Here is a 23,720-nt window from a genome sequence, read left to right as displayed (position 1 = left end):
AAATGATGGGAAAATAAAATAAAATCAAGGGAAAAAAAACCTTTGTGGAAAGAAGCACAGCGTGTATAAAAACAGAAACAGAAGTCTCAACATTTCCCTTAGGAGGAAGAGCTGCTGTACCTCGGACCAGGTGCCTCCTAGTTCTAGAGAACAGGCCTGCAAACCTCCACCTCAGGCAGCCCACAGGACTCCCACCCCCAGATGGGGTGTTGGAGAGACAAAGAGGAGATGAGGGCTGCAGGGATGGGGTGGTGCATGAAACGTGGGAGGGTTGTGAGTGCCTCACCCTCCACAGGCCTCTCCTCGGGCCGCAGGTCTTCGCTGGGGCCTTTGTCTGAAAGAGAACAGAGAATGCTGGGAAGTTACATTCATCATCTCTTATATCCTGAGCGCCAAAGTCAGACCAGACAGGTAGGTAATGGCAGGCTGGTGGGCTCTGACTTGAGCATGGCATAGTGACCCCAGATGGAATCAGGCACCCCACCCTCGCTCCCACGCAAGGAGGGCAGGTTCAGGGAGCTGGCACCCCATCACATTTGAAAAGCACCCCTGGGGGCCAGCCCGTGCCGTCAGCCCTTCCTACTGTGCACTACGTCCTGTTCCAGGCATGAAGGACATGCAGGAACAAGACAAAGCCATGTCCTCTCGGTGTGATGCAGACATAACACATAATGCCAGGTGGTGGTGATGCCATCAAGAGAAGCAATCAGCCCAGATGGTGTGGCTCAGTGGATTGAGCATCGTCCAGGGACTGAGAGGTCCTACGATTCCCAGTCAGGGCACATGCCCAGGTTGCAGGCTTGATCCTCAATAGGGGGTGTGCAGGAGGCAGTCAATCAATGTTTTTCTCTCATTGATGTTTCTATCTCTCTCTCCCTACTTCTATCTGTACAAAAAATCAATAAAAACATATTAAAAAAAGAGAGAGAGAAAGAGAAGCAATCAGGTAAGGGGACAGAGGGAGGGGCAGGTGGGGCATGGAGCCATCCTGGGTCAGGTGGTCGGGGGTAGGGCTGAAGAGGTGGCACTGGCTGGCAGCAATGGGTCAAGGGCAGCAATCGGGAGGTGACTGCTGAGGCTGCAGGGGGTAGAGGGGTCCCCTGCTGGCCTTGGGGTCTGAGGAGGGGGTCCTGGTGTCCAGGAAAAGCAGTGGGATGGGAGGGACACAGGCAGGGAGGGAGGGACAGGGTGGGGAGGGCTGAGTGACAGGCAGTGGGGGGGTGAAGGGGGCATGTTCGTGGAGGGGAAGGCCTTCAGCCGGCCTTCATTGCCAGGGCTGAGGAAAGCAGAGGGATTTTCAACATCGGTGACAACCAGACGGGAGCTGTGCCAGGAGGCTGGCTGGTGCCTTCACACGCAGCACTAGCCCTCACTCAACTCCTTTAAGCCCACAGCACGCCGCCGAGCTGGGGAATGGTGGAGCAGGTGGGCCCCAGGTGGGCTCTCCTGGCTCAGAGCACTGGGTGACGGGGGACGCAGGGCGCAACCCTCTGCCCCAGGTGCGACCCTGAACTGAAGGCAGGAGGCCAATCCTGGGAGAGCTGTCAATGGCCAAGGCCCGCTCACCGACCGAGGGAAGGTGAACCCGCACATCTGGGATCACCAGACAAGCCTGAACCTTGGGGCTCAGCCTGAAGAAGTTGGAAGATTTCTAGGCAGCTGCTGACATGAAAAGGTGGAGGGCCAGCCTGGGGTTCAGGCCTCAACTTTGGTCAGGGACATGGACACACCACAGGCGGTCACGCCGGCCCACCCGACCTGGAAGAACCAGCCCACGGAGCCTGTGGTGAGCGCCCTGGAAACGCTCTCAGCCAATGGGGGCGATCGGGCAGATCGCTAACCCAGCCCCCTCCTCGCCCAGCTGCCTGCAGCGGTCACACGCCTGATAACGCAACTGTACTACCTCAGTCCCCTCCCCACCTCCTGCCTGTGTTCCCAGACCAACTCCCGAGTGAATCAACGCCCTCGTCTCGGGCCAGCTTCCGGGGGACCCACTAATATGCTGGAGAGTAGGGCAGACAGGAGAGATGAGTCTGGTGGGGACAGAGGGGCAAACCCTGCCACAAGGGAGGGTTTCCTTGGGCAGGTGCTGGTGACAAGGCTTCAGGTACTATGTCTATCCTGGGGTGAAGGAAGCTGCCCAGATGCCATACCTGGAACACCTATTAAGTTCACCAGGTGGCCTGTGAGGGTTAGGAGAGGGGAGACTTAGCCCTGGAATCTGTCCTCACCAAGACCTGTCCATGTGGGCAGGGCCACCTCCCACAGGCAGGAGCAACAGTCTGGCCCACCAGGCGGGAGATGACCCGACCCAGCAATCCACAGGGGCCCAAACTGGGAGGGGCTTCTGCTGGCCTCACTGGGTCCCCCACACTGGGCTAGGTCCTCTCCTGGGGGGCACTTCAAAGGCAGTGGGAGACAACCTGGGTGTTTTGGGGGCCTAAATTCTAAACGAGGGGAACTTGCCTGATTCTCCACCAGGCCATCTACTCTGAACACACCTGTCCACAAGCTGGAAACCACGTCAGTAAATGATCAAGGGCAAGGGCATGCTGACGCGCAAGGGCACACGGCGCCCTGGCAGGTGGACTGGTTCTTTCCAGTGTCCATCGTCATCAGTACCATGCTGCCGCAGAGCCGTCCGAGGTGCGGACGAGGGGCAAAGTGTACAACACAACAACCACGTGTGTTAGCGTGTGTGCGGGAAACATGGGGGACGGGCACCAAACATGTGGGTGCCTGAGGAGGGGCAGGAGAGCTTGTCCTTCACACCCCCTCTAACCCACAGTGGCCCCGCAAACCCCAGAATCTCTGTGTCTTCAGTTCTGAGTGAGATGCCTTTAAAGGAGCCGTGGACAGGGAGTTGGCAACCTGGGCTCCAGCCTAAGGCTGGTGACTTAGGGAAGTGGACTGCCGTTGCCAGGTCTGCCGTTGAACCAGGCGGGAGAAACCTTTCCAACAGAAATGGCACCAAGCTGGTCCATGGCCCCCCACCTCCCTAGCGCCACCAACCCCGAGGTCTCCTCTAATACGGCCGAGTGCAGCCAGGCGCCATGTGACCTCTTGGCGGCCAGGCCACACTGGCGGCTCATCCTGAGCCTCGGGCCAGCCAAGCTCCCCACAGTCTCCACCACTGCTGCCAAGTCTGGTCATGCCCAGCCCGTGCCTGACAAATAACATTCCTTCTTCATTACCAAGGGGCTGAAAGCATATCACAGCCGATTTAGGACACGAGCAAGGTGAAGCACTTTACCTAACATAGCTACTGTTGAGATATTTCTTTTTCTTTTAAACTAGTGATTATGTTTTCAATGTCGTTGCCAACAGAACACACTCATTTTTGTGTCTTCTGCATTCTCCCTGGTTGCTGACGTTCAGTGGCTACGTCAGGATATACCATTAACAGCACGCCGGTAGGTGGACTGCTTCTTTCCAATTTTTCATTGTCATCAGTGACACTGCCACGAACACCTCTGTGCAGAAGATACTGTCTGTGTTTCACATGCTTCCCTAGGACTGGATTCCTGGAATTTTCCCATCTGCATTTGCGCCCTGTGAGTACCTATTTCCCCACATGCTCAGGAAAAGTTCTGTTCCATTAAAGGGTGCCAAAGAGATGCCCCTGTGCAAGTCCTCATTCCTCCGGGCCGGGTTACGTGCTGTTTGTTTCCTGGCTCTTTCTGTTGCGCTCACCATTCGTGTTGTGGTGGACACTGGGATGCACCACCAAGATCCCAGTCTGATGCCCCAGCAGCAGAGACTGTGGTTAGCTGGCAGCCCAGGGCAGTTGCCCCTTCAAGGACTGCTCTTCTGTGCCAGCCCATATCCCATAGCCAATTAAAGAGGAGGAATAAAAGCCAGGACACCCCAGTTCAACTCAGAGCAACTCTGGGGGGAGCTATTCTGGCTTCAGAGCTCCCTGTGGGGTTGGCGAAGACCCACTGGGGCCGTATCATGGCTCGGCCTCTCCCTCTGCCTCCCCATGCTTGCATTCCTCCCTTTACCTCGGTGCTGATCCCAAGGCAGCCCCCGACAAACATCCCACACATTAAACTCCATCTCAGAGTCTGTTCCCTTGGGCTGTGAATTCTTGTGCATTTCAGCCAAGGTTCTGGTCTGTCAAAGCCACAGGGAACATCAGTTTTGGGTGGACGACCCATTCCTTCCTGAGGAGTCTGCAAATTGCAGGACCCTGCTGTCTGAGGTCCCTTTATGCAACTAACTGACAAACATTTCTGGAAGGACCGAGCCCTTCAGGACAGCACAGGAACCCCACCCCTCCCCGTGAAGGTGGGGTAGCCCTGCTTCCCCAGCTGGCTCCAGGCCAGCCCGAGATCCTGATGGACCTGGAGCCAACTCACTCCTCATGCATGACCCACATGGGCCCTTCTGATGACTCAGTCATTTATGCAGAGATCTTTTCCGGAGCTGCGCCTGGGTCTGACGCCCAGCCGACCTGTGTGTAAACCCTCACCTTGAAGCCTGTTTTCCTCTGTCGGCTCAGCTTCCACCCCCGTGACTTTTCAGTGCTATGGACGGTGGATCTGAGGTATTAGCTGCTTGGGATTCAACTCCTCAGAAGCTGGAGATCTGCCCTCAGCCAGAGCAGCTCTGCGGACCCTCGGGTCTCCTTAACGAATGGGACCCTCAGGTCTGCCTCACTCTTCCCCATTTCCAGGCTATTTCCCCTGACAGAAAGGGAAGCAAACGAGGGGCGGCGATGTTCTGCCTTTCTCTGTCACCGATTCACATGGCACCCCCCGCCGGGGCCTGCAGAAAGCCTTATTTATTTTTCCAGTCATGTGTTTATTTTTAGTAGGGGAAACATTTTAAAGTACAGAGAAGCATACAGAATATTATTGAAAACACCCATGTACCCACCAGCCAGAATGAATGTACGTTAGCATATGGTCATAGTCACACCTGATTTTTTAATAAAATATTACAGTAATGCCGTTTTTATGTTTCTAACTTTAGGTAAATGCTATGTTGTCCATATCCACCTGCACTTGCTTTTCACACTGAGCATTACATTTCTGAGCTCTCTGTACGTTCATGTACACACTGCCTACTGTGCTTCTGCAAGAACTTACGCAATACCCGCCGTCCTCCCCCTCGCTCCCGATCAAGCCCACAATGGACGTCACACAGGAAAGCAGGAAATGCCATACCTCTCCGTCAAGTTCCCTGGCCTGGCCCTGCACCCTGATTACAGAGTTTTTCAAACTCCAGTCACCTGACATCATTTTCTGCCATAGCCATAAAGCTGCTCTATTATAATTTACATACTATTTAGCTTTATAATTGGTTCACTTTTTTTTTGTTTTAATCCTCACCCAAGGATATTTTTCCACTGATTTTCAGATACAGTGGGAAGCAGTGAGGGAGAGAGAGAGAGACACTGATGTGAGAGACACACTGATTGGTTGCTTCCCGCATGACCCCAACCAGGGCCAGGGATCAAACCACAACTGAGGTACATGCCCCTCACCAGAATCGAACCACAACTCTTTGGTCCACAGGCCAAGGCTCTAACCGCTGAGCTAAACTGGCGAGGGCTGATTCACTTATTTTTTTAAATCCTCACCTGAGGATGTTTTTGAAATTGATTTTAGAGAGAAGAAGGGAAAGAAAGCGAGAAAGAGAAACATTGATTGGCCGCCTCCCGTACGTGCGTGCCTTGACCAAAGATCAAACCTACAACCTGTTGATGTATGGGACGATGTTCCAACCGACTGAGCTACACAAGCCAGGCCCATGATTCCCCTTTTAAAAACTTTACCTATAATAACGCTTACTTTTATTATCTCTAATAACATCTGTTGATAATGGTTGGAGCTAGGAGTTGGGCACATGAAATACACTCAAGTATTCATTTCAGCTTTGTTCCAAAATCAAGTAAAAAAACAACAACGAATCATATAGAACCCCACTCCTCCTGCCTAGATAATTACAAGTCTGTTTCTGCCTTTGTTCCCACTCCTCTGCAGTCTATTCTCAACCCCACAGTCAGAGAAAATACTGTGATAATGTCCCTTGTCAGTTCCAACCCCCAGGTACTCCCATATGCTTGGAATCCAGCCCCCACTCCTTCCTTTGATGGACTTGCCTTGCAAAACCCAATCATCACCTCCCTGACCTCACCTTCCTCACTCATCTGCTCTAGTTACCCAGGCTTCCTTGCGGATATGCTGGGCACAGTCTACCTCAGGGCCTTTGCACTCGTTGCCTCTGATGGAAAGCTCTTTCCTGATACCCACATGGCTCCCACCTGCAGTTCCTTCGGTCTTTACACCAACGTCACTTTCTCAGTGAAGTCCACTTTGACCACTCAAGTCCTGTAGTAACTGTCCTCCCCACCCCCAATACTTCTTCTCCAGCTTCCTCCTGCCTGTGGACCCCCTGTACTTAGCACTCTCTACTCTCCATTTTACTCTTAGATTTGCTTATTGTCTGTCTCCCTGCACTGGAATGTCATTCCCAAGAAGGCAGGGACCTTGGCCTGCTTGTTCCCTGTTCTGTCCCCAGTGCCTCACACAGAATCTGGTACGTAGCAAATGCTCAATAAATACAGTTGAATAAATGACTAACTTAATCCAAATGGGAGCTCCTGGGAAAGACTAGTAACTAGACTTACTACAAAGGCCAGCTTCCAGTTTTCAGAAAGGAACCAAGGCTAGATGAGGGAATCAGGCATGCTCTGGGGTTCCTCTAAGAACAGTCAGTACCAAGAAAAGCCTGGGGACTTCCTAACCCCTCCCCGCCATGCCCCAGGGAGGTGAGTCCCTAGCCAAGCTCTTACCGGTCACCATCTCCATCCCATAACCAGAGTCTTCGGAAGGCAAATGCCCGGGCATTGGGTCTGTCATTTCCTCAGAGGCTGGCGAAGGGTCTAGAGATAAAATTCCAAAGGACGAGAGACTCTCATGCTTGTCCTACCCTGTCATGACCCCTTGAGGACCCTAGCTCAGTGTGTCCATCCACACAGCAGGGTCCTTAAGGAAGCTGTTCCCTGGAACGCTGGGAGGGCAGCCTTAATGATCAGGGGCTAGGCGGGGGCCCAGGGACCCGGAACCCTCGGGCTCCTCGTGGCTACCCTATGCTGAACCTCCAGAGGCCAAGTATACCCTCCTCCTCCTCACAGACATGAAAACTGAGGCTTGGAGTTCGAGTCTAGAGTCAAACCCAGATCCTCTTACTCCAGTGACCATTCTTCTCCTCCCTCTGCCTCCCATCTCAGGGAAGCCAGGCCAGAGAGGTCGGGTGGTGGGAGGCTGCAGCTGAGACCTGACTCCTGCACGCAGGGCAGATGTGGCTGCAGGAGGCCTAGAACACCCCGGCCTAGCCGGGAGGGGACACGGTGATTCCGGTAGGTCTAGGAGCCCTGCTGTGGGAGTTGTTCGACTCCTGTGGGCTCAGGCTGGGGCATCAGCGGCATCCTTCAGAAGTCTGTCCCTTACCTGGGACGGTGACCTGAATGATATCCAGATCCTCTGGCTCAATTTTGATGGGCCTCAGCCCACTCAGCTCCCCGGAGGTTCCTGTGAGGAGGAAACAGGAGACCCAGCTGGATGTGGACACGAGCTTGGCTGGGCCGGGTGAATCCTTCCAAACATTCTCATGTCTGTGACTTGTTAGGAGCACCCAGGAAGTCCCATCAGCCCCATGCTCCTGCCCAGACCAGGAACGGAGGCAAAGCCATTTGCCACAGATGTACCAGGAGGCAGCACTGATGCTAGAAGTTTCCTGACTCCCTCGCGGTGCCACCCGAATCCCACCTGCCCTCCCAGCCTCCCCACCCGTGAGCTCCCAGCTGCTCTGCCACTCCCAGAATGCTCTAAGGCCCGGGGTGAGGGGACGGGTGGGCAGGGAATATTCATTAGTTCTCCAGGCTCAATGTCTGAACTGCTGGGTGAGGCTGGTGGACACTGTGAGTTCTGTTCCTCACCTGGTCCACAGTCTTCAGAGATCCCACTTTTGTCTGACCTGCGGGAAGGAAGCCGAGAAATGACGTGGCACCAGCCCAGCCTCCCCCCCCGGGCTGCCAGTTCAGAATGCACCCCAGACCTGTCACTCCCAGACCCACGGGATGGCCTCTCCGCCGCCAGGTTCCCAGGGCCAGGGCCAGGACCTGCTTACTGTCCTGGGGTGACCTGTCCGGGCGTCCACTCTCCCCACCAGCTGGGAGCTCCTGAGGCCTTGCTCTGGCCAGGTGGGGAGTAAAATTTAGCATGGGGTAGGGGTTTGATCAGTGCTTTTTGGAAGGACTGAGAGTTACTGCCTGGAGGGAGGACAGGGGTCTTGGAAGGCGGTTGGGAAACAAAGCTGGGCAGGGTCCCTGGGATGGACGAGTCAGTTAATTCCCTGAGCCTGTGGGGAAGCCTGGGCTGAACACAGGATCTGGGATAAAGGCCCCCCCCCCGGTTTCCAGGGGCCCAGAGTGTGGGTGGGGGTGGGGGGCACTGATGGATGGTGGCCGGGCCATGAACTGCGTGCAGGGCCTTGTGGACACGGGTCCGACACCTGGGTGCCGAGGAAGGCTTATGAGACCAGGTGACATGCAGCTAGTTCCCAAGGGGGGACCAGAGTTCTGCAGGTGTTCTTCTCTGTCCCTTGTGATCCTCCCTGCCCCAGTGGGGTGAGGACACACTGTGTGTGTCGGGGTGTCTACACGGAATGACTGTTTGTGAAGGGCAGCGGGGGCTGGGAGATACTGGGCACAGCGTCCAGGGCCAGCCCTAGGCCTTGCTCCTCCCCGCAGTCCACCTCAGTCCAGAGTAGGGTGCCCGTGGGCTTGAAGCGGGGTGGGGTCTTACCGAGCAGTCCCAGCTAGGTCAAGGACAGTGGCACGGGACACTTCTGCAGAGGTGTCCTCTGGCGGGCTGGCTGGCTCCAGTTTGGTGGGGTCTTTGGTAAACTTGTTCCCTGTGAGTCGGGGACGGGGAGGAAATCAGGGTGAAGGCTCTCCAGCCTCCTTCTGCCTGTGGGTCACCTGAGCAGGGGCCTCTGCATGAAGGTCTTGGGAGCACCCTGGGGTGCGGTCTGGCCTCGGCCCCTCCTTCTAGCGGGCTCTATGTCCAGCGGGGCCAGGGTGGGTCCTAGGGAAAGATGCCCCCTCTGGAAGAAGGAATGAGGACCCCAGTGCCGGGGAGGCCAGGGATCTTCGAGGACTGGGGAGGAAGGAGCTGTCATAAATGACCATCCTGACCACACATACGCTGCTGGGGCTGAGGGACCCCTCGGGAAAGGGGTCTCATTCCCCCCAAGGCCGCACCATAAGACCATTCTCTCTAGTTACCCAGCAGAGGAAGGGCTCTCATCACACCCACTTCACAGATGTGAAAACTAAGGTCCATAAAACCCTGCCCATGGTCATGAAGCTGGTGGGAGGCAGGGCTGGAATGGGGACCCAGGTACATTGCACCCCAAGATCTGTGCTCCCTTGGCTGAACCAGGCAGAGCCGACCTCTGAGAGGTGTGCTTCCTACTGGTTGTGGCCTGGGCTCTGGGGCTGCGTGCCTGGCTTTGTAGCCAGGCTCCACTGCTTATTAGCTGGGCTTTGGGGAAAAGAAAAAATCCACTTCATAGGACTGCTGAAAACAAAATTAAATTAAAAGGAAGTATTCTAACAGCTTAGAAAAGTACCTGGCACATGTTAGTACTCAGCAAACATTAGCTGTACTATTCCCTGCTCTGGGCATCCCAGGTCTCGAGGGGCTGTCTGCTTCCGGGAGCTGGGGGCCTGTGTCTGCCCTGGGATGCAGAAGCCACACCAGGTCCCTCTCTATCCCAGGAGCCAGTGTAAGGGCAGCTCCAGCCCTCTCGGGGGCACCAGCTTGGTGCTTCGGAAAGATAAGACGGTACCCGCACATACCTGTGAAGATTCGCTCGTCAAACATCCTGGAGAGAGAGGAGAGACGGGCATGAGTGGTGAGGCCCAAGGGCTCCCCCAGGCTCAGGGAGCCGGCCTCCAGATGCCCTTGGTGATGGTCACTTGAGTCCCACATGCACAGCTATAGCTGCAGACCTGGGCCTTGGGCTGGCCACATGTGGACAGGAGAGAGTACGATCCAGAACAGCTGGATACCCCAAAACAGCCAGATACCCCAAACCATTTCTCCCCAGCCAGGGAAGTCATGGGCAACCCCTGGGCAGTTCTGGACGGTCCGACCTGCTCATCACGATGCCCCGGGGGCATCCTCCTGCCCTGAGTTCTCCTTGGCCACAGCTGGCGGATGACTCACACCCCTTTCCCACCAGGGCCCTGCAGGCTTTCATTCAATACTGCCTGTGTCTCAGGGACATCGTGGGGAGAGACCCTGTTCCCATGAAACTTTCTGCTGACTGCACAACCCAGGCCTGTCATCAGATCACAGATATGCAAAATGACATGGGACCCGTCACATGCATCTCAGAAGCCAAGGGGGCCCAAGCAGAATGGGGGCTGGGAAAGACTTGAGGGGAGGGGGTGGCAAGCTCAGGTGGGACAGCTGAGAGGCTCTCTAGGTAAAGGCACGGGGGAGGGGGGCTCCCCTGGTTGGTTGGTGCTCAGGCACCTGGTCTCTACCCTGTGGGCCGTGGGGAGCCCCAAGAGGCACGGACCAATCACATCACTCCATCAGCACAGAGGATGGACTGGAAGGGAGATAGATGGCTGGGAGTCTGCGGGCCGTTCAGAGACCTTTGAGTCATGCTGGTGAGATACCTAAAAAGGTGGCCGGGAAAATGAAGGGAAGGTGGGCAAGGGAGCTGGGGTTACTTGCCTACTTGACTTCAGCACTGGTGTTCTGCCCCCAGCCCCAACCAGGGTGGCACCCCGCAGATCGGGGACCCTTGGGCAGCTGGTCTGGGGGCCTGCAGTGGAGCCTGTATGCCAGGAAATGGCTGGAGAAGGGGACAGGGCTCGGTCCTTGAACTCAGGCTGCAGAGGTGACATGGGACACATGAAGGGGAGGTCTGCGTCCGACCACAAGGGGGCAATGCCTAAGGTTGGCCCAGTGGAAAATTCAAACAGATGCAAAAGAGTCAGCCACAGGAGGCAGGGCCTGGGTCACCACGGGGGTGAGACCACAGCAGGACTGCCCGTTCTCACTCTGAGAGGCCCGCAAGGCCGAGAAGCAGCCAAGGGAGGAATTCGCAGAAAAGTGGCTTCCTTTCTGAGCCCTGCTTCCTCAGCCTCCCCGTGATGGGAGGCTGCTGGTACGGCCTGTGGTTTCATTATTTATGGCTTTAGTTATGTACCCGGAGCACAGGGATGGGGGCCCGCACAGTTCCCTGGTGCAGTTGTGGGGGCAGATGACACCTGATGGCAGCTCCAAGACTGTGACACGTTCTCACAGCTGCCCAGCCTGAAGGGACCTGTCCACCTCCCACAGCGCCCTCCGGACACTGTGCTCCTAAAGTCCTACCCCATGTCGGCCCCTCAGGTGTGAACTCAGATGCCCTCAGCAGGGCTCATGTCCTGAAGGGACAGGGAATTTGGAGGCCAGAGCTTGGCACAAGTGTGAACCTGGGGGCCTGGGAGCCCCCTACGGCCAACCACAGGCCTTGTCGAGGGGCTTCTCCCTTTGGTAGGAGAGCACCCTAACCTCCCCCCACCCTGAAGACACCTGGGCCGAGGCAGAGATGATCTCTGGCTGCTTCCTAAGCCCTTTCCCCGATGCACGTCCACTAGAGTGACCTCAGGTGCTGCGTGGATGAGGCCAGGACGTGTAACAGTGGGGAGTGTAGAGGGCTCAGAACGGGGCAGCCACTGTTCAGGCACTTTACTCAGACCCAGTCATTCAGCCTCCCATCAGCACTATGTGGACAATCACTAGCCCCATTTCACAGATGAGGAAAGTGAGGCACAGAGCAGTCAAGTGATTTGCCCAAGGACACACAGCCGGGAAGTGATAGGCCAGGATCGGAATCCAGGACAGCAGTGCCGATGTGCTTCACTCCTTTATACATCAGGGGGGTGAGGTCGGGGGGAAGGACTCGTGTCTGTTGAGCATCTACTGCACGTCAGGTGGGTTATGTCCGTTTCCTCAGTTTACATTGGGGAGAACCTGGGGGAGGGGCATCATTGTCCCTGTTTTTATAGATGAGGAAACGGGGGCTCAGAAGAAAGTTGCCATTCACGGTTATCAAGATGCAAGTGGCCTCAAGCCCAGTCACCTGATGCCGAAGCCTCCTCCTCCAGGAAGCCCAAGTTTGCTGCTCAAATGCCATTGAGTCTACACCTCGGAACATGTTTTGAAGTGCCCTGGACTCATCACAGGGCGATCACCCCCATGATGGGCAGCAGCCTCTGGGGGCAGGTGGGGACTATGCTTGCTGTTTCATTAACTCCTCAGGAGAGCCCAGTGCAGGGCCGGGCCTGCAGGAGGTGTTCGGCACATCATCCCAGTGAAGAAGGAAATGAGCTGTAGTCTGCATCAGGGGAGGTGAAACACCATGGTCAGGCACGTAAGGGGACGCTGAGGTGTCCTTGGTGCTTTCTTTTCTCCTACCCCTACCGAGTCAACTGAGAGAAAAGGACTTAGGCCCTGGCCGGTCTGGCTCAGAGGTTAGAGCATTAGCCCAGACACCAGTGAGTTGAGGGTTCAATTCCGGTCAAGGGCACGTACCTCGGCTGCGGTTTGTCCTCAGCCCTGGTCGGGTCATTTGGGAGGCAACCAGTTGATGTATCTCACTCTCTCCCCCTCCCTTCCACTCTATCTGATGGTAAATAGAAAAAGTATACCCTCAGGTGAAGATTAAAAAACAAAACAAAAAGGACTTAGGCAGCAGCAAGAGGGATTTAAGCTAGACAACAATAGGCACTGCCTGATGACTGATTACATTCCACCTCCAGAATCATTCATCAAGTGGGCCCACAGCAGGGGTTATAAAAGCACATGAGATGACTCAGCCGCAGCAGCAAGCAAGGTGAGAAGTGTGCTAATGGGGGGAGGGGCATGGTCTTTCAGACTTAGAGAAAAGCAAAAGCAAGCCTTGAAAGACAGACAGGTGGGAAGCTGGTCCAGGTGGAGGGAAGGATTTCGGCAAGGGCCCAGAGGCAGGTGCAGCGGCAGGAGTTCCCAGGGGCATGAGAAGGCAGAGCAGCAAGAAGGATGGCTCAGTGGCCATCAAAAGGCCAGAGAGCGTGCCCTGCACCGAGGGCCAGAGGTGGTGAAGGGTTCTAAGCAGGAGACCCACATTGTCTCACCTGATTTCCAGACTCTTCTCCAGGGAGGCATCGAGAGCCCCACCCACCATCCTGGCCACTTGTCTCAGCCTTCCGTCCTCGCCTGGGCCGCTAACATGGGATCCCAGGGTCCACCTGGGCCCTCTTCTCTTGTCATCTCTCTCTCTCCTCCTCACGATCCCTTCCTGGCCCATGCTGACAATGTTCAGATTATTATCTGTCACCCAGGCCTCTCTCCAGAGCTTCTGATATCTCAACTTGGCTAGGAGAATTTCATCACCTGAGTTTCCCTGAGTCAATGTATCCAAAATGAACTCAGACTCATGCGGGCAATTCTGTTCCCCTCCCCATCCCAACATTCCATCCACCAGCAAACACTATCACAGCTGAAAATCTATCCCAAATCCAGCCACTTCACCCGAAATGAGGGCCTGGCCCACTGCTGTAGCCTCCTTTCGAGTCTCCCCACCTCTGCTCAAATCTCCCCGAGTCTGAGGGCCCGTCAGACACCGACTCTGGCCTCTAGCGCCCTGCGGAGGGCCTACCCACCACTCTAGAACGAGTCTCGACCTTACTCACATCCCAGCCTCTCTGCACCCCTGGCCAACCCTTCTGCCCAAACACTGCCCAGCTCTGTGTGAGGCCTCCCCTTCTCCAACTCCCAGCTCTGGTCTAACAAATGGGACCTTCTCTCAGAGACCCCCTGACCACCCTAAATAGCACCCCCTATTTCTCTTCCTCCCATAACCCTGTTTATTTCGTAAGCTCTAAGAAGGCAGAAGGTATGAGCCCAACTCGGACAATGTGTTCGTTCCTTCATTCATCCAGATACGCATCAGGCGTCAACTACATACCAGGGACTGCTCCGGTCACTGGGGCTCAGCAATGAGCCAAATAGCCCTGTCTGCAGACCCTGCTCACTTCACAGTCTAGTGGCAATAGACAAGCCAGCATGCACGAGTCAACAAGTGCACTGGGACCGCGCCCTCAGAGAGGGAACATTCCGGAACAGATGCCTGGGGAGGGACCAGTGTGGTGCTGCCTGCAGGCAGGGGGCTGGCTGGCTCGGCCTCTGGCCACCCCTCCATCTCTAACCATTAAGGAGGGAGCATCTGGGAAGTCTGAGCACTGCCTAGAACTGCAGGTGCAGGCTTGGTGGTGAGTCCAGCTATGAGGGCCAACACCCTCCCCAGGGAGGAGGTGGCCACACAGCCGCTAGGTTACGGGGTTTGAATTCTCTCCCAGGTCTGCCTGATTCGCTGTGTTAAGTCAGAAAACTCCTTCATTCCACCCTTGCCCCATCGTCGCCTCCCCAGGGCCCTGCCCAGCCCTCACACCCTAACACCCCACACCCAGGCCAGCCTGGAGCAAGGGCCATGGCCCCTGCAACGTGCCCCGTACCTCTTAATGATGAAGTGGATGCTGTGCCGCTCCTCCAGGATCCGCTTCAGCTTGGGGACCCCGTAGGTACAGGGACGCTTGAAAGGGATCTTGTCTGGGATGCCCACGATCTCCACAGCCTCTGGGTCGCAGGCGATCTTCCTGTAGGGGACGGGGACCATGTGGTCCAGGCCCAAGGCTTCCGCTGGAAGGGCAATGGCAAGGCTGAGCGTGAGGAAGGCTGCAGGCACGCAGGGCCCCAGGGCATGGTCACCACCACCTCCCATCTCTTGCCACCCAGTGGCCACACTGACGTGTCAAATCATGTCCTCTCTCAAACAATGCCCACAGGCTCCCATTTCACTCAGGGATGGTCAAAGTCCTACCTGGGCCTAGGGGGCCCAATATGACCAGGACCCCAGCACCTGTGACCTATCTCCCTTTCACCCCTCTGCTTGCTCACCCTGGTCTCTCCAGCCTCTTTGTTGCTTCCCTAACATGCCAGGCCCCCACCACCCCAGGGCCTTTGCTCTTGCTCCTCCATTTAGTCAGATATTTTTCTCCCAGATAACCATATGCTTCCCTTTCTCTTTTTCTCCAAGTGTCTGCTCAAACGTCATCTCGTCAGCCTAAAACAAACCCTCCACCCCTCCCTAGGCCACCCTGCTTTGTCGTTCGCCCCGAGTTTATCACGCCCTGACACCCCAAACATGCTCATCTATACGCTGGCTTCCCGCCTGGAACCCAAGCTCCGCGGGATGGAGGCAGGGCTGGCCCGCAGCAGCTGCTCCTTGCATTTTCTGAGTGAACGGACGGCTACGGGAAGCTCCCAGGCTCGAGGCGGCTCTTGGCAGGATGCTGCTGGCCACACAGGTGTGCCTTTCCCTCCAGAGAGGGGCCTGGCACTCCTTGTGCACTTCGGTGACATAAATGAGATGCAGGCCGGAGGCTGAGCGCTTTGCCGACAGTAGTGTAGACAGAATCCGGGCTCCTGAGTGGTCCCTGTTCTTTTCTTCCAGACTTGGATTTGGTTGTGTGCATTTCAGTCCTTGGCTCACACCCAGCTCTACTCACCAAACACTACAGAGCACCCACCATGTGCTTGATGGCACTTTTTTTTATAATTAAAAAAAGGTTTTTCTTTCTTTATTTTTAGAGAGAGAGGGAGGGAGAGGGAGAGATAGAAACATTGATGAGAGAGAACATCGACTGGCCACCTCCTGCATGCTCCCCACGGGGGGTTTGGCCCACAACCTGGGCATGTGCCCTGACCGGGAATCGAACCAGTGACCTCTTAGTGCATGGGTCGATGCTCAACCACTGAGCCACAGCAGCTGGGCAGATGCTACTTTTTTAAAAAATCGATTTTTAGAGAGATGGTAAGGGAGAGACAGAAAGAGAAACATTGATTGGCTGCATCCTGTATGCGCCCCAACTGGGGATAGAACCCACAACCTAGGCACATGCCCTGACTAGGAATCGAACCTGCAACCTTTACATGCACGGGACAATGTTCCAATCAATGAAACCACTGGCCAGGGCTTGATGCGTCCCTGTTCTCCCAAGACCTGGGAGGTCTCAGGAGATGAGCTGGGCTGGATTCCCACTTTTTTTTCTTGTTGTTGAAAGTATTACAGATGTCCCCTTTTTTCCCCATTGACCCCCTCCTTTCTGCTCCCACCCCCTCCTGCCTTCCCCAGCCTAATATTCGTGTCAACTGGCTGTGCACACATGCATATAAGTTCTTTGGTTCATCTCTTCCCACCGCTCCTACCCCCATCCATCTGAGTTATGTCAGTCTGTTCCCTACTTCCATGTCTCTGGATCTCTTTTGGTCGACAGCTTATTTTGTTCATTATGTTCCACAAATAAGTGAGGTCATATGGTACTTGTCTTTCTCTGACTGGCTTATTTCACTCAGCATAATGCTCTCCAGGTCCCTCCACGTCGTCTCAAAGGGTAAGAGATCCCAGCAAACAAAGCCCCGGCCTGAATTTCTACTCTCGCCTTGTCATTCTGATTTCTCCCAAGAATCCCCTATCTCCTCACTGTTCCCCAGACCCCTCCCCATCCTGGTCTGTGTTCCCTCCAAGTTTTGTCTGTCCTGACAGGTACCAGTCCTGAGCTGGACCTCCCTCCAGCCATGCCCTGGCCAGGCAGAGCAGAGCTGTCCGGGGCCCTCCCTGGGACTCCGTCAACTTTGTTTTTCTGTTGATGCAGCCCAGGTCTGCACTGGCGGCTTTGACAGCTCGGTCCCACTGTGAACTCACACTTAACTCATGTCAAATCAAACCCTCGAAATCTCAACAGCTGTCAAACCACTTCTTCCCTCTGCTCCCACCTCCAACCCCACCAGCCACGCCCCAGCCCCAGCGCTTGAGCAGTGGGTTCCTCAAGTCTACGTGAACTCGTGTCCAGTCGCGTTCATCAGATGTGCTGGGCCCGGCTCTTCAGCGCCACGAGCTCCAGCGGACAGAGGCTCGAGCAGCCCCGCCTCGGCTGCAGCAGGGCCGGGAAGGGGAGACCCAGCCATCGCGCATAGTCCGACTTCCCTCGTCTAGTCTCAACTTCTCCCAAGGGGACAAAGTCCTGAGGCTTCCTGAAGGCTGACCCCTCCCTTTCTTTTGTTTTCCTCTCTGTACCCTTAGCCCCATCACCTCATGCCCTCACCCAGAACTGGTGGCTGAAAGGGCAGAGCCAGAAGCAGAACCTGTGCACCCAGGGTCTGCAGGATGCCTCAGGTCGACAAACGTCCGCACCCACGGGACCCCCAGTACTGACAGGGAACCGCCCTCTCCCCAGGGCAGCTGAAGGGAAAGCTGAGACGGGGGCAAGACCTGGACCACTCTAAGCCCAACAACCCTCCTTGGACTTGGGGCCCAGGTGCTGATGTCTAGAAAAGGTTCCACGTTCCAGAAACATCAAAAGCTCACAACAGGCCAGAGACGGGCGGCTGTGTGCCAGCTGGGCTGGAGCAGAGCCCTCCCTGGCTCCTGCCCCCTGCTTCCCATCCAGTTCACACCTGCTGGGGGCCCGGGGGACAGATGCAGACCGGTCTCCAGTACAGCAGGACTGGGCAGAGGGCGGGCCAGGGGGGCCACATCAAAGGCACCAGGCTATTCCAGACTCCTCACTAAAGCCTCAAGGGCCCTGCTCAGCCCCACCGCAGCCTGAAACTGCCAAGCCCACCTGCCCAGGCCTCCTCAGCCCTAGCCTGGGTCAAAGGGCACCTCCTCCATGAAGCCACCAGTGACTGCCCAAGTCCACTGAGAATTCTCCTTCCTTCGAGCTAGCCTCCCTTTCCGAGGACTCCCACCTGTGTGCTACACATCCCAGCCTGGACGACTGTGGCTGCGGCCCGCTACTGAGGCACCTGGAGACCAGCGTTGGCCGGGGTGCCTGGCACAGGTGGAGGCTCAAAATGCACGAGTAAGTGTGAGAGCGGTACATATGTGTGAAGAAGAAAGGGAGGAAAGTAAGACTGGTGGTGATGTAAGTACCTGTGTGGTCTTCAGCTCTGGTACCTGGCACAAGGGCTCCCGAACCTTGTCATTTCCCAAGTGACGGGTGAGAAGGGCATCTTTTGTTATTCATAATAAGCCCCCTCCAACCATACCTGACAGGGCTTTGGGGGCCCACCTAGCCCAGGCTAAGTCTCAAAGAACAAGTGGGAATTTGCCCCCAAAAGATGCAAAGGGCCTGCCAGGCAGAGGGCACCGCGCAGGCACAGGCAAGGAGGCAGGCAGCGGCCCGGTGCTGTGGGAAATTCACAAGCAGCCATTTCTCATCCAACAGCCTGCTCCCGAGCTGCCCGCCTCCCCCAGCTGAGTCAGGGTCTGGGGTTCTGCCATCAGCTCAGCCCCTGGAGAAGGCAGACGAGAAATATTGACACAGCCACCCCCTCCCCAGACAGGGGATGGCATTAGCACCGATGGCATGTGGGTGACAGACAGCATATGGCTCCGGCTGTCACGTTAGGGAATACAAGTGACTGCCACATAACGAGATGCTCCACACGCTGCCGGGGCCACGCGGTGGGCCGCCGCCCACTCACCATATCTGCTGTTGAACAGGATCTGTACGCACTCCCGGAGCGTGTTGATGTCCTCGGTTTCCTTTATGAAGGCGTCCCACTTCTCTATCAAAACACAGGAGGTGCAAGTGATGGCCAGTCAAAGACGTGACCCATGGCCTGGCTACTTCATGATGAGACGCCCCGGGTCCCAGCTGGGGCTGAGTCCTGACAGCCACACTCCCTCCAAGGCCCCGGGGGCCTGGGCTTTCCCCTCCAGAGCCCCAGCCCTCCCACCCTTTCCCACCTTGGACCCTGAGGCCCCAGCCTCCTGCAGGAAGCAGCCCCACACAAACCCAGGACGCTCTGAGGGTCTCCCCATCTGCTCTCTCCTCTTGTTTCTGTCTACCCCATGGGCAGTGGACACTGCAGGCTCCGCCTGTCCATCCTGGGCCCCTCCCGCCCCAGACGGGTAGCAGGTTGGGAGAATGCTCCCTCTGAGTAAAAAGAGGCTGAGTCCTGACCTCAAAGACCTAACCCTCACACCTCACATCTGGGGTCTCACCCGGCCCAGGCCTTGTCAGCTTCCCACATACCCTCAACCATGCTGGCTTCTTACAAACCAAAGCCTCTGCCTCAATTTACTATGAATAAAAAGAGTGATCATTTGTCCTTATAATTATAAAGCAACATCTTTAATTTATTAAGTGCTTATCTGTGCTAAGTACTACACACACACACACCCCCTCCTATAAAATCTCTCAGGACAACCCTTAAATATAGACGTTATTTCTATTCTTTAGATGGGAAAATTGAAGCTCAGAGAGGCTCAGTATTTCGCCTGAGATCACCTAGCTAGGACCCAGTGAGATTCTACCCCCTTGCCCACCATGGCCTCCTTCAATGCTGTTCTATCTGGATATCCATGTCCCCTCCCTGCCAGGGATGAACCTTGTTTGGGGCAGCAGGGTCTCTATTCTCATCCCAGGGGTCTAGGTTGTCTAAAAAGAGCCTTCATTGGAGGAAAAAGAGACCTCCACTAGGCAAAACTGCTGAAAAGTCTCACTGCATCCCTCTCTGGTATAAATGAATCCCAAATTGTCCTGCTCTCAGTTCTCGGTGAGGTACTTTCAAATCTGCCCACAATTTTTTTTAATATTGTTTCAAGAGGTGGAGTTTAATTCCTCTCTCTCCCCCTTTGAGTGTGGATTGGATCAAGCTTCTGGCTTCAAAAGGGTAGTATATGGCAGACGTGACAGTGATTTCTGAGGCTAGGTCATAAAAGACATGTGGCTTCCTCCTTACTGTCTCTGGGATCACTAATTTCAGGAAACCAGCTGCCATATTGTGAGGATACTCAAGCAGCCCTGCAGAGGCCCAGGTAGTGAGACTAGGCCTCCTGCCAAGAGCCACCCACTCAGCTTGGAAACAATTACTCCAGCCCCATTCAAGCCTTCAGATGATCACGGCCGCAGCCGACATCTGGATGACAACCCCCTGAGAGATCCTGAGCCAGAACACCCAGATGAGCTGCTCCCGAGTTCCCGTCCCACATAAACTGTAAGACATAAATGCTTGTTGCTTTAAGCTAGGTTTGGGGGCAACTTGTTATGCAGCAATATATAACTATCTACACTGGTTTTACTCACAATTCCCTTGTGCAGAGCTGTTCCTCCTTTCTCTCACAAACAGATGGTAGACACATTTCTATTTTATCAAGAACCAACCCCCATTCCCAGAGTCCCACGCTGGTCTGGGTGCTGCCATGGACACTGTCCTACCTGACTTGTCATGGACAATGGAGAAGAGAATGCGCTTAGAGGCATGGACGTTCTGAATGAGAGGCCCACCAGGCCCGGGGGGCTTCTGTCCTGGACAAGGAAAAAGAAAGGTGCAGGTTTGAGGTAGGCCCGAGAAGGATCCCCAAATCCAGCCTCAGTGCACAGGCATTGGCTCTGGGGTAACAGTCTTACCCAACACAAACACCCCAGAACTAAGTCCTGTGATCATGAACTCTAGGCAATTTCCCTAACCAGTGGCCTGAGACATTCTTTAACAGAGTCTGCTATCCAAATGACAGATCAGGGAGGGCAGGATGTCGGAAGTCACCTTTTCCCGGTGGGAACAAAATAGACATGTAAGTCCCATCCCCCTGCTCAGCTCACGTGTGTGTGTGTGTGTGTGTGTGTGTGTGTAGGCATCCTTTTTCCTCCTCATAATAACAACAGTAAATATAACACAAGCACCTACTATGTGCTAAACTTTAGCCGTGTTTTAATACAGCAGTTCTCAAACTTGAGTGTACGTTGGAACCACTCAGTAGACTTGTCAAGTCGTGACAGTTGGGGCCTGTCCCCAAAGCTTCAGACTTATAGGGCTTGGTGGCGCCTGAGAACTTGCATTTCTAACATGCTCTGCCGTTTAATCATGATAACAACGCCATAAGGTAGGTACTTCTGGCATCTCCATTTTATAGATGAGGAAACTGAGGTTCACAGAGACAGAGATTTGTCCCAGGACACCTAGCCACTAAGTAGAGAAACCAGAATATGAACACAGGTCTTTTTCATACTCAGCTGTTCCTTCTCTAATGCTTCCAGTATCCTAATCCAGTGGGTATATAGTAGGTGCTTATTAAATGCACGTGACCAATTAGCATGTTTTCCACAGACTCCTCTGGGAGTCCTCTCAGTTGTCTCTTGGTCCCAGGCCAAGGACGCTGTTTACAAATGGCTGACTAAAGGCCTGGCGTAAAGAGCTAGGATGGCATTTGTCTTGCTCCAGCCTCTACCCTGACATTCCTCCTTCAGTTTGGGGAAGGCCTGAGCACTGTGACTTGCCCTGGAGGGTGCCCTGCATGAGTGACCTCTGTCCCACCCCCAGACGTGGGTCCCAGCAGCAGCTTACCACAGCAGTCAGGGAAGTCTTGGGCAGTGGGCGTCTTGGACTCAGGCCCGGGCCGGCTGAGGCCCAGGTCGCTGGGGGCAAGTGGGCAGGCGGGCACCTCCTGCTTGAGCTCTCTCACAGCGTGGTTGGGGAGTGCAGTGCTGTACAGGAAGCTGGCCATGGAGGAGGAGGTGGCGGTAGGGGGCAGGTCCTGAGGTGGCCCCTTGGGGGCCTGGCCATGCAGGCCACAGTCCCGAGACCCCTTGGCTATCAGGGAGACACCGTTCAGCTCCACCAGAGCCTTTGAATCCCGCCCGCCATCCTCGAGAGGCCTGGGTAAAGGAGAGAAGGATACACGGCGGCTTTGTGCATCTGTCCCGCTGGCTGCACCTCCTTCTGCAGCCCCTCAGCCCCCCTCACAGAACACGACAGCCCGTGAGGTGTGCAGGACAGAGGCCATGCCCCACTTCACAGATGGAGGTGCAGGCCTGGGGTGGGGCGTGATGTGTCCAGGGCCCCACGGCTAGGCCCTCTGCCTGTGCCCCAGCCCACCAACTGTGTCCTTTCAGCTGCAGTTACTCGGCTCCCATCCCCATCACATCCCTCTTCTTCCTGGCTCGTGTGCGGACAGTGGGGCCGGCGCACTGATGGCCGTCGGTGGGCTTCCCACCGCCACACCTGTGCACGGCTGCTCCTGAAGCCTGCAGTACTGTCTCTCCCAGCCTCTGCAGCACAGAGGCCCCTGGGAAGGCTTCCGTAACCAAACACCTGGCTCAGGTCACGCTCCACGACAGGGCTTTGGCCTCGCCTCCACTATCAACTGGGGGCTTTTACAACCAGGGTCCCCGTGTGGGTCTGCAGTCCCCTCCTCTCTGCCTAGGTAACTGACTACAGGTGGCTGATCCAGCTTGGAAGCAGGTCACCCTCCTAGCCTTTCCTGGCCCAGCCACCAGACCCTGGCCCACTCCCAGGCAGGCTGCCTCACTTACCTCTTGAGCTTGAAGCGGATGCGGTGGCTGTGCTCCAGGATGGCCATGAGGGCCTTGGGGTCATACTCAGCCGGCCTCCGGAAGGCCAGGCCCTCAGGCAGCCCCTGCACGGCCAGCAGCCCCGGCTCCCTGAGTAGCCTCTCGTAGGGCAGAGGCACCACGCTGGCCCTTCCCAGGGCCTCGCCTGCGGGGGCCGAGCAGAGGGCCGAGTGTGAGAGGGCGGCCAGGGTGGGTGGGGGCAGACATGCTCTGGAGCTGGGGCCATGCGGAGTGACTCCCCGTGGTGCTGGGTTCCCAGGAAACAGAACCATCAGCTCCTTAAATGCAAACTTTGCACAGAAGAACCCCCACAGGCTGGTGGGTGGGGCCGTGGATCAGGCCCCACTGTCTGAGGGCCAGGGCTACCCATCAAGGGGCCCCTGCTTCCTTTGCCTTTTCTCTTCCCTACTCCGGGCATCTGGGTGGAGGGAAAAGCAGGCCTGGGGCTGTGGGCAGGAAGTGAGGAGGGGAGAAAGGTGAGCGATGAGAGAGAAAGGACCGGGGAGAGACGGAAGGAAAAGCCCCCGGGAGGAAGGGAGAGGAGAATAAGGAGGGAGAGAAGTAGGGAAGACAGGAGGGAGAGAAGAACAGAAAGAGAGAGGAGACATAGACCAAGAAGATGTAAGGCTGAGGGAAGGTGAGCAGGCTGGCTGGGCCCACGGGGTGGGAGGCCGAGGGGCCTGGAATCGGAGCATCTGTTGTGGTCCCCATGCTACAGCCCCCACCCAGGGCCAGAAAGGGCCCCACCACCTCTGATTCTGCCCAAGGTGGGGAAGGGAGCCAGGGCAGAGTGGGCAGGGGTGTAGGGGCTCTGGGCACCAACCCTGCAGCTGGCGAAAGTGTCTGCAGTGGCACAGCCAACCACGAGTGACAAGTCTTCCTGTCCCAGGGTGGTGAGTGTGCTCACCCGGGACCTCTGGGCCCCCTACCCCCTCGGCCTCCTTCTCCTGACATCTAAACAGCAGCAGGAGTTTCCTCATAGGCCTTTGCTCCACAGAACCAAGGACTGAATAGGGAAAGGAATAAAGCAGGTCAGAGATGAATGAGGTGGGACCCTCAGGGACCTGCCCAAGGTCACCAAGGGCATGTGAAGGCTACCACTGGACCCCAAGACTCTGCAGCCCAACACTTCCCAAGAAAGGCCAGGCCTGCCCCTCCCCAGCCCCGCAGGAAGGACTTGGCTGACAGTCAGCCTTCATTCAGTCATTCAGCAAACGCCCTCGAGCACCGGCCGCCAGGCCCT

General features: G+C 55.9%; 1 protein-coding gene across 2 annotated transcripts in view; it reads right to left on the bottom strand.

The window, feature by feature from the left end:
- Positions 1-23,720, bottom strand: part of GTF2IRD1 (GTF2I repeat domain containing 1) — a 110,709-nt gene that overhangs the window by 48,303 nt on the left and 38,686 nt on the right. For both annotated transcript variants that reach the window (XM_036279217.1, XM_036279218.1), the window contains exons 5-15: positions 22,439-22,622; positions 21,471-21,781; positions 20,345-20,434; positions 18,606-18,689; positions 14,573-14,756; positions 9,875-9,900; positions 8,817-8,925; positions 7,949-7,986; positions 7,461-7,541; positions 6,803-6,892; positions 287-334 (exon numbers count right to left, since the gene is read on the bottom strand). In XM_036279217.1, coding sequence (XP_036135110.1) covers positions 287-334; positions 6,803-6,892; positions 7,461-7,541; positions 7,949-7,986; positions 8,817-8,925; positions 9,875-9,900; positions 14,573-14,756; positions 18,606-18,689; positions 20,345-20,434; positions 21,471-21,781; positions 22,439-22,622 — 1,245 coding nt within the window. The remainder of the gene's footprint in view (positions 1-286; positions 335-6,802; positions 6,893-7,460; positions 7,542-7,948; positions 7,987-8,816; positions 8,926-9,874; positions 9,901-14,572; positions 14,757-18,605; positions 18,690-20,344; positions 20,435-21,470; positions 21,782-22,438; positions 22,623-23,720) is intronic.

The sequence above is a fragment of the Molossus molossus genome, unplaced genomic scaffold (genome assembly GCF_014108415.1).
Source record: "Molossus molossus isolate mMolMol1 unplaced genomic scaffold, mMolMol1.p scaffold_m16_p_3, whole genome shotgun sequence".
Classification (NCBI taxonomy): Eukaryota; Metazoa; Chordata; class Mammalia; order Chiroptera; family Molossidae; genus Molossus; species Molossus molossus.
This window is presented reverse-complemented; position numbering and strand designations above follow the sequence as displayed.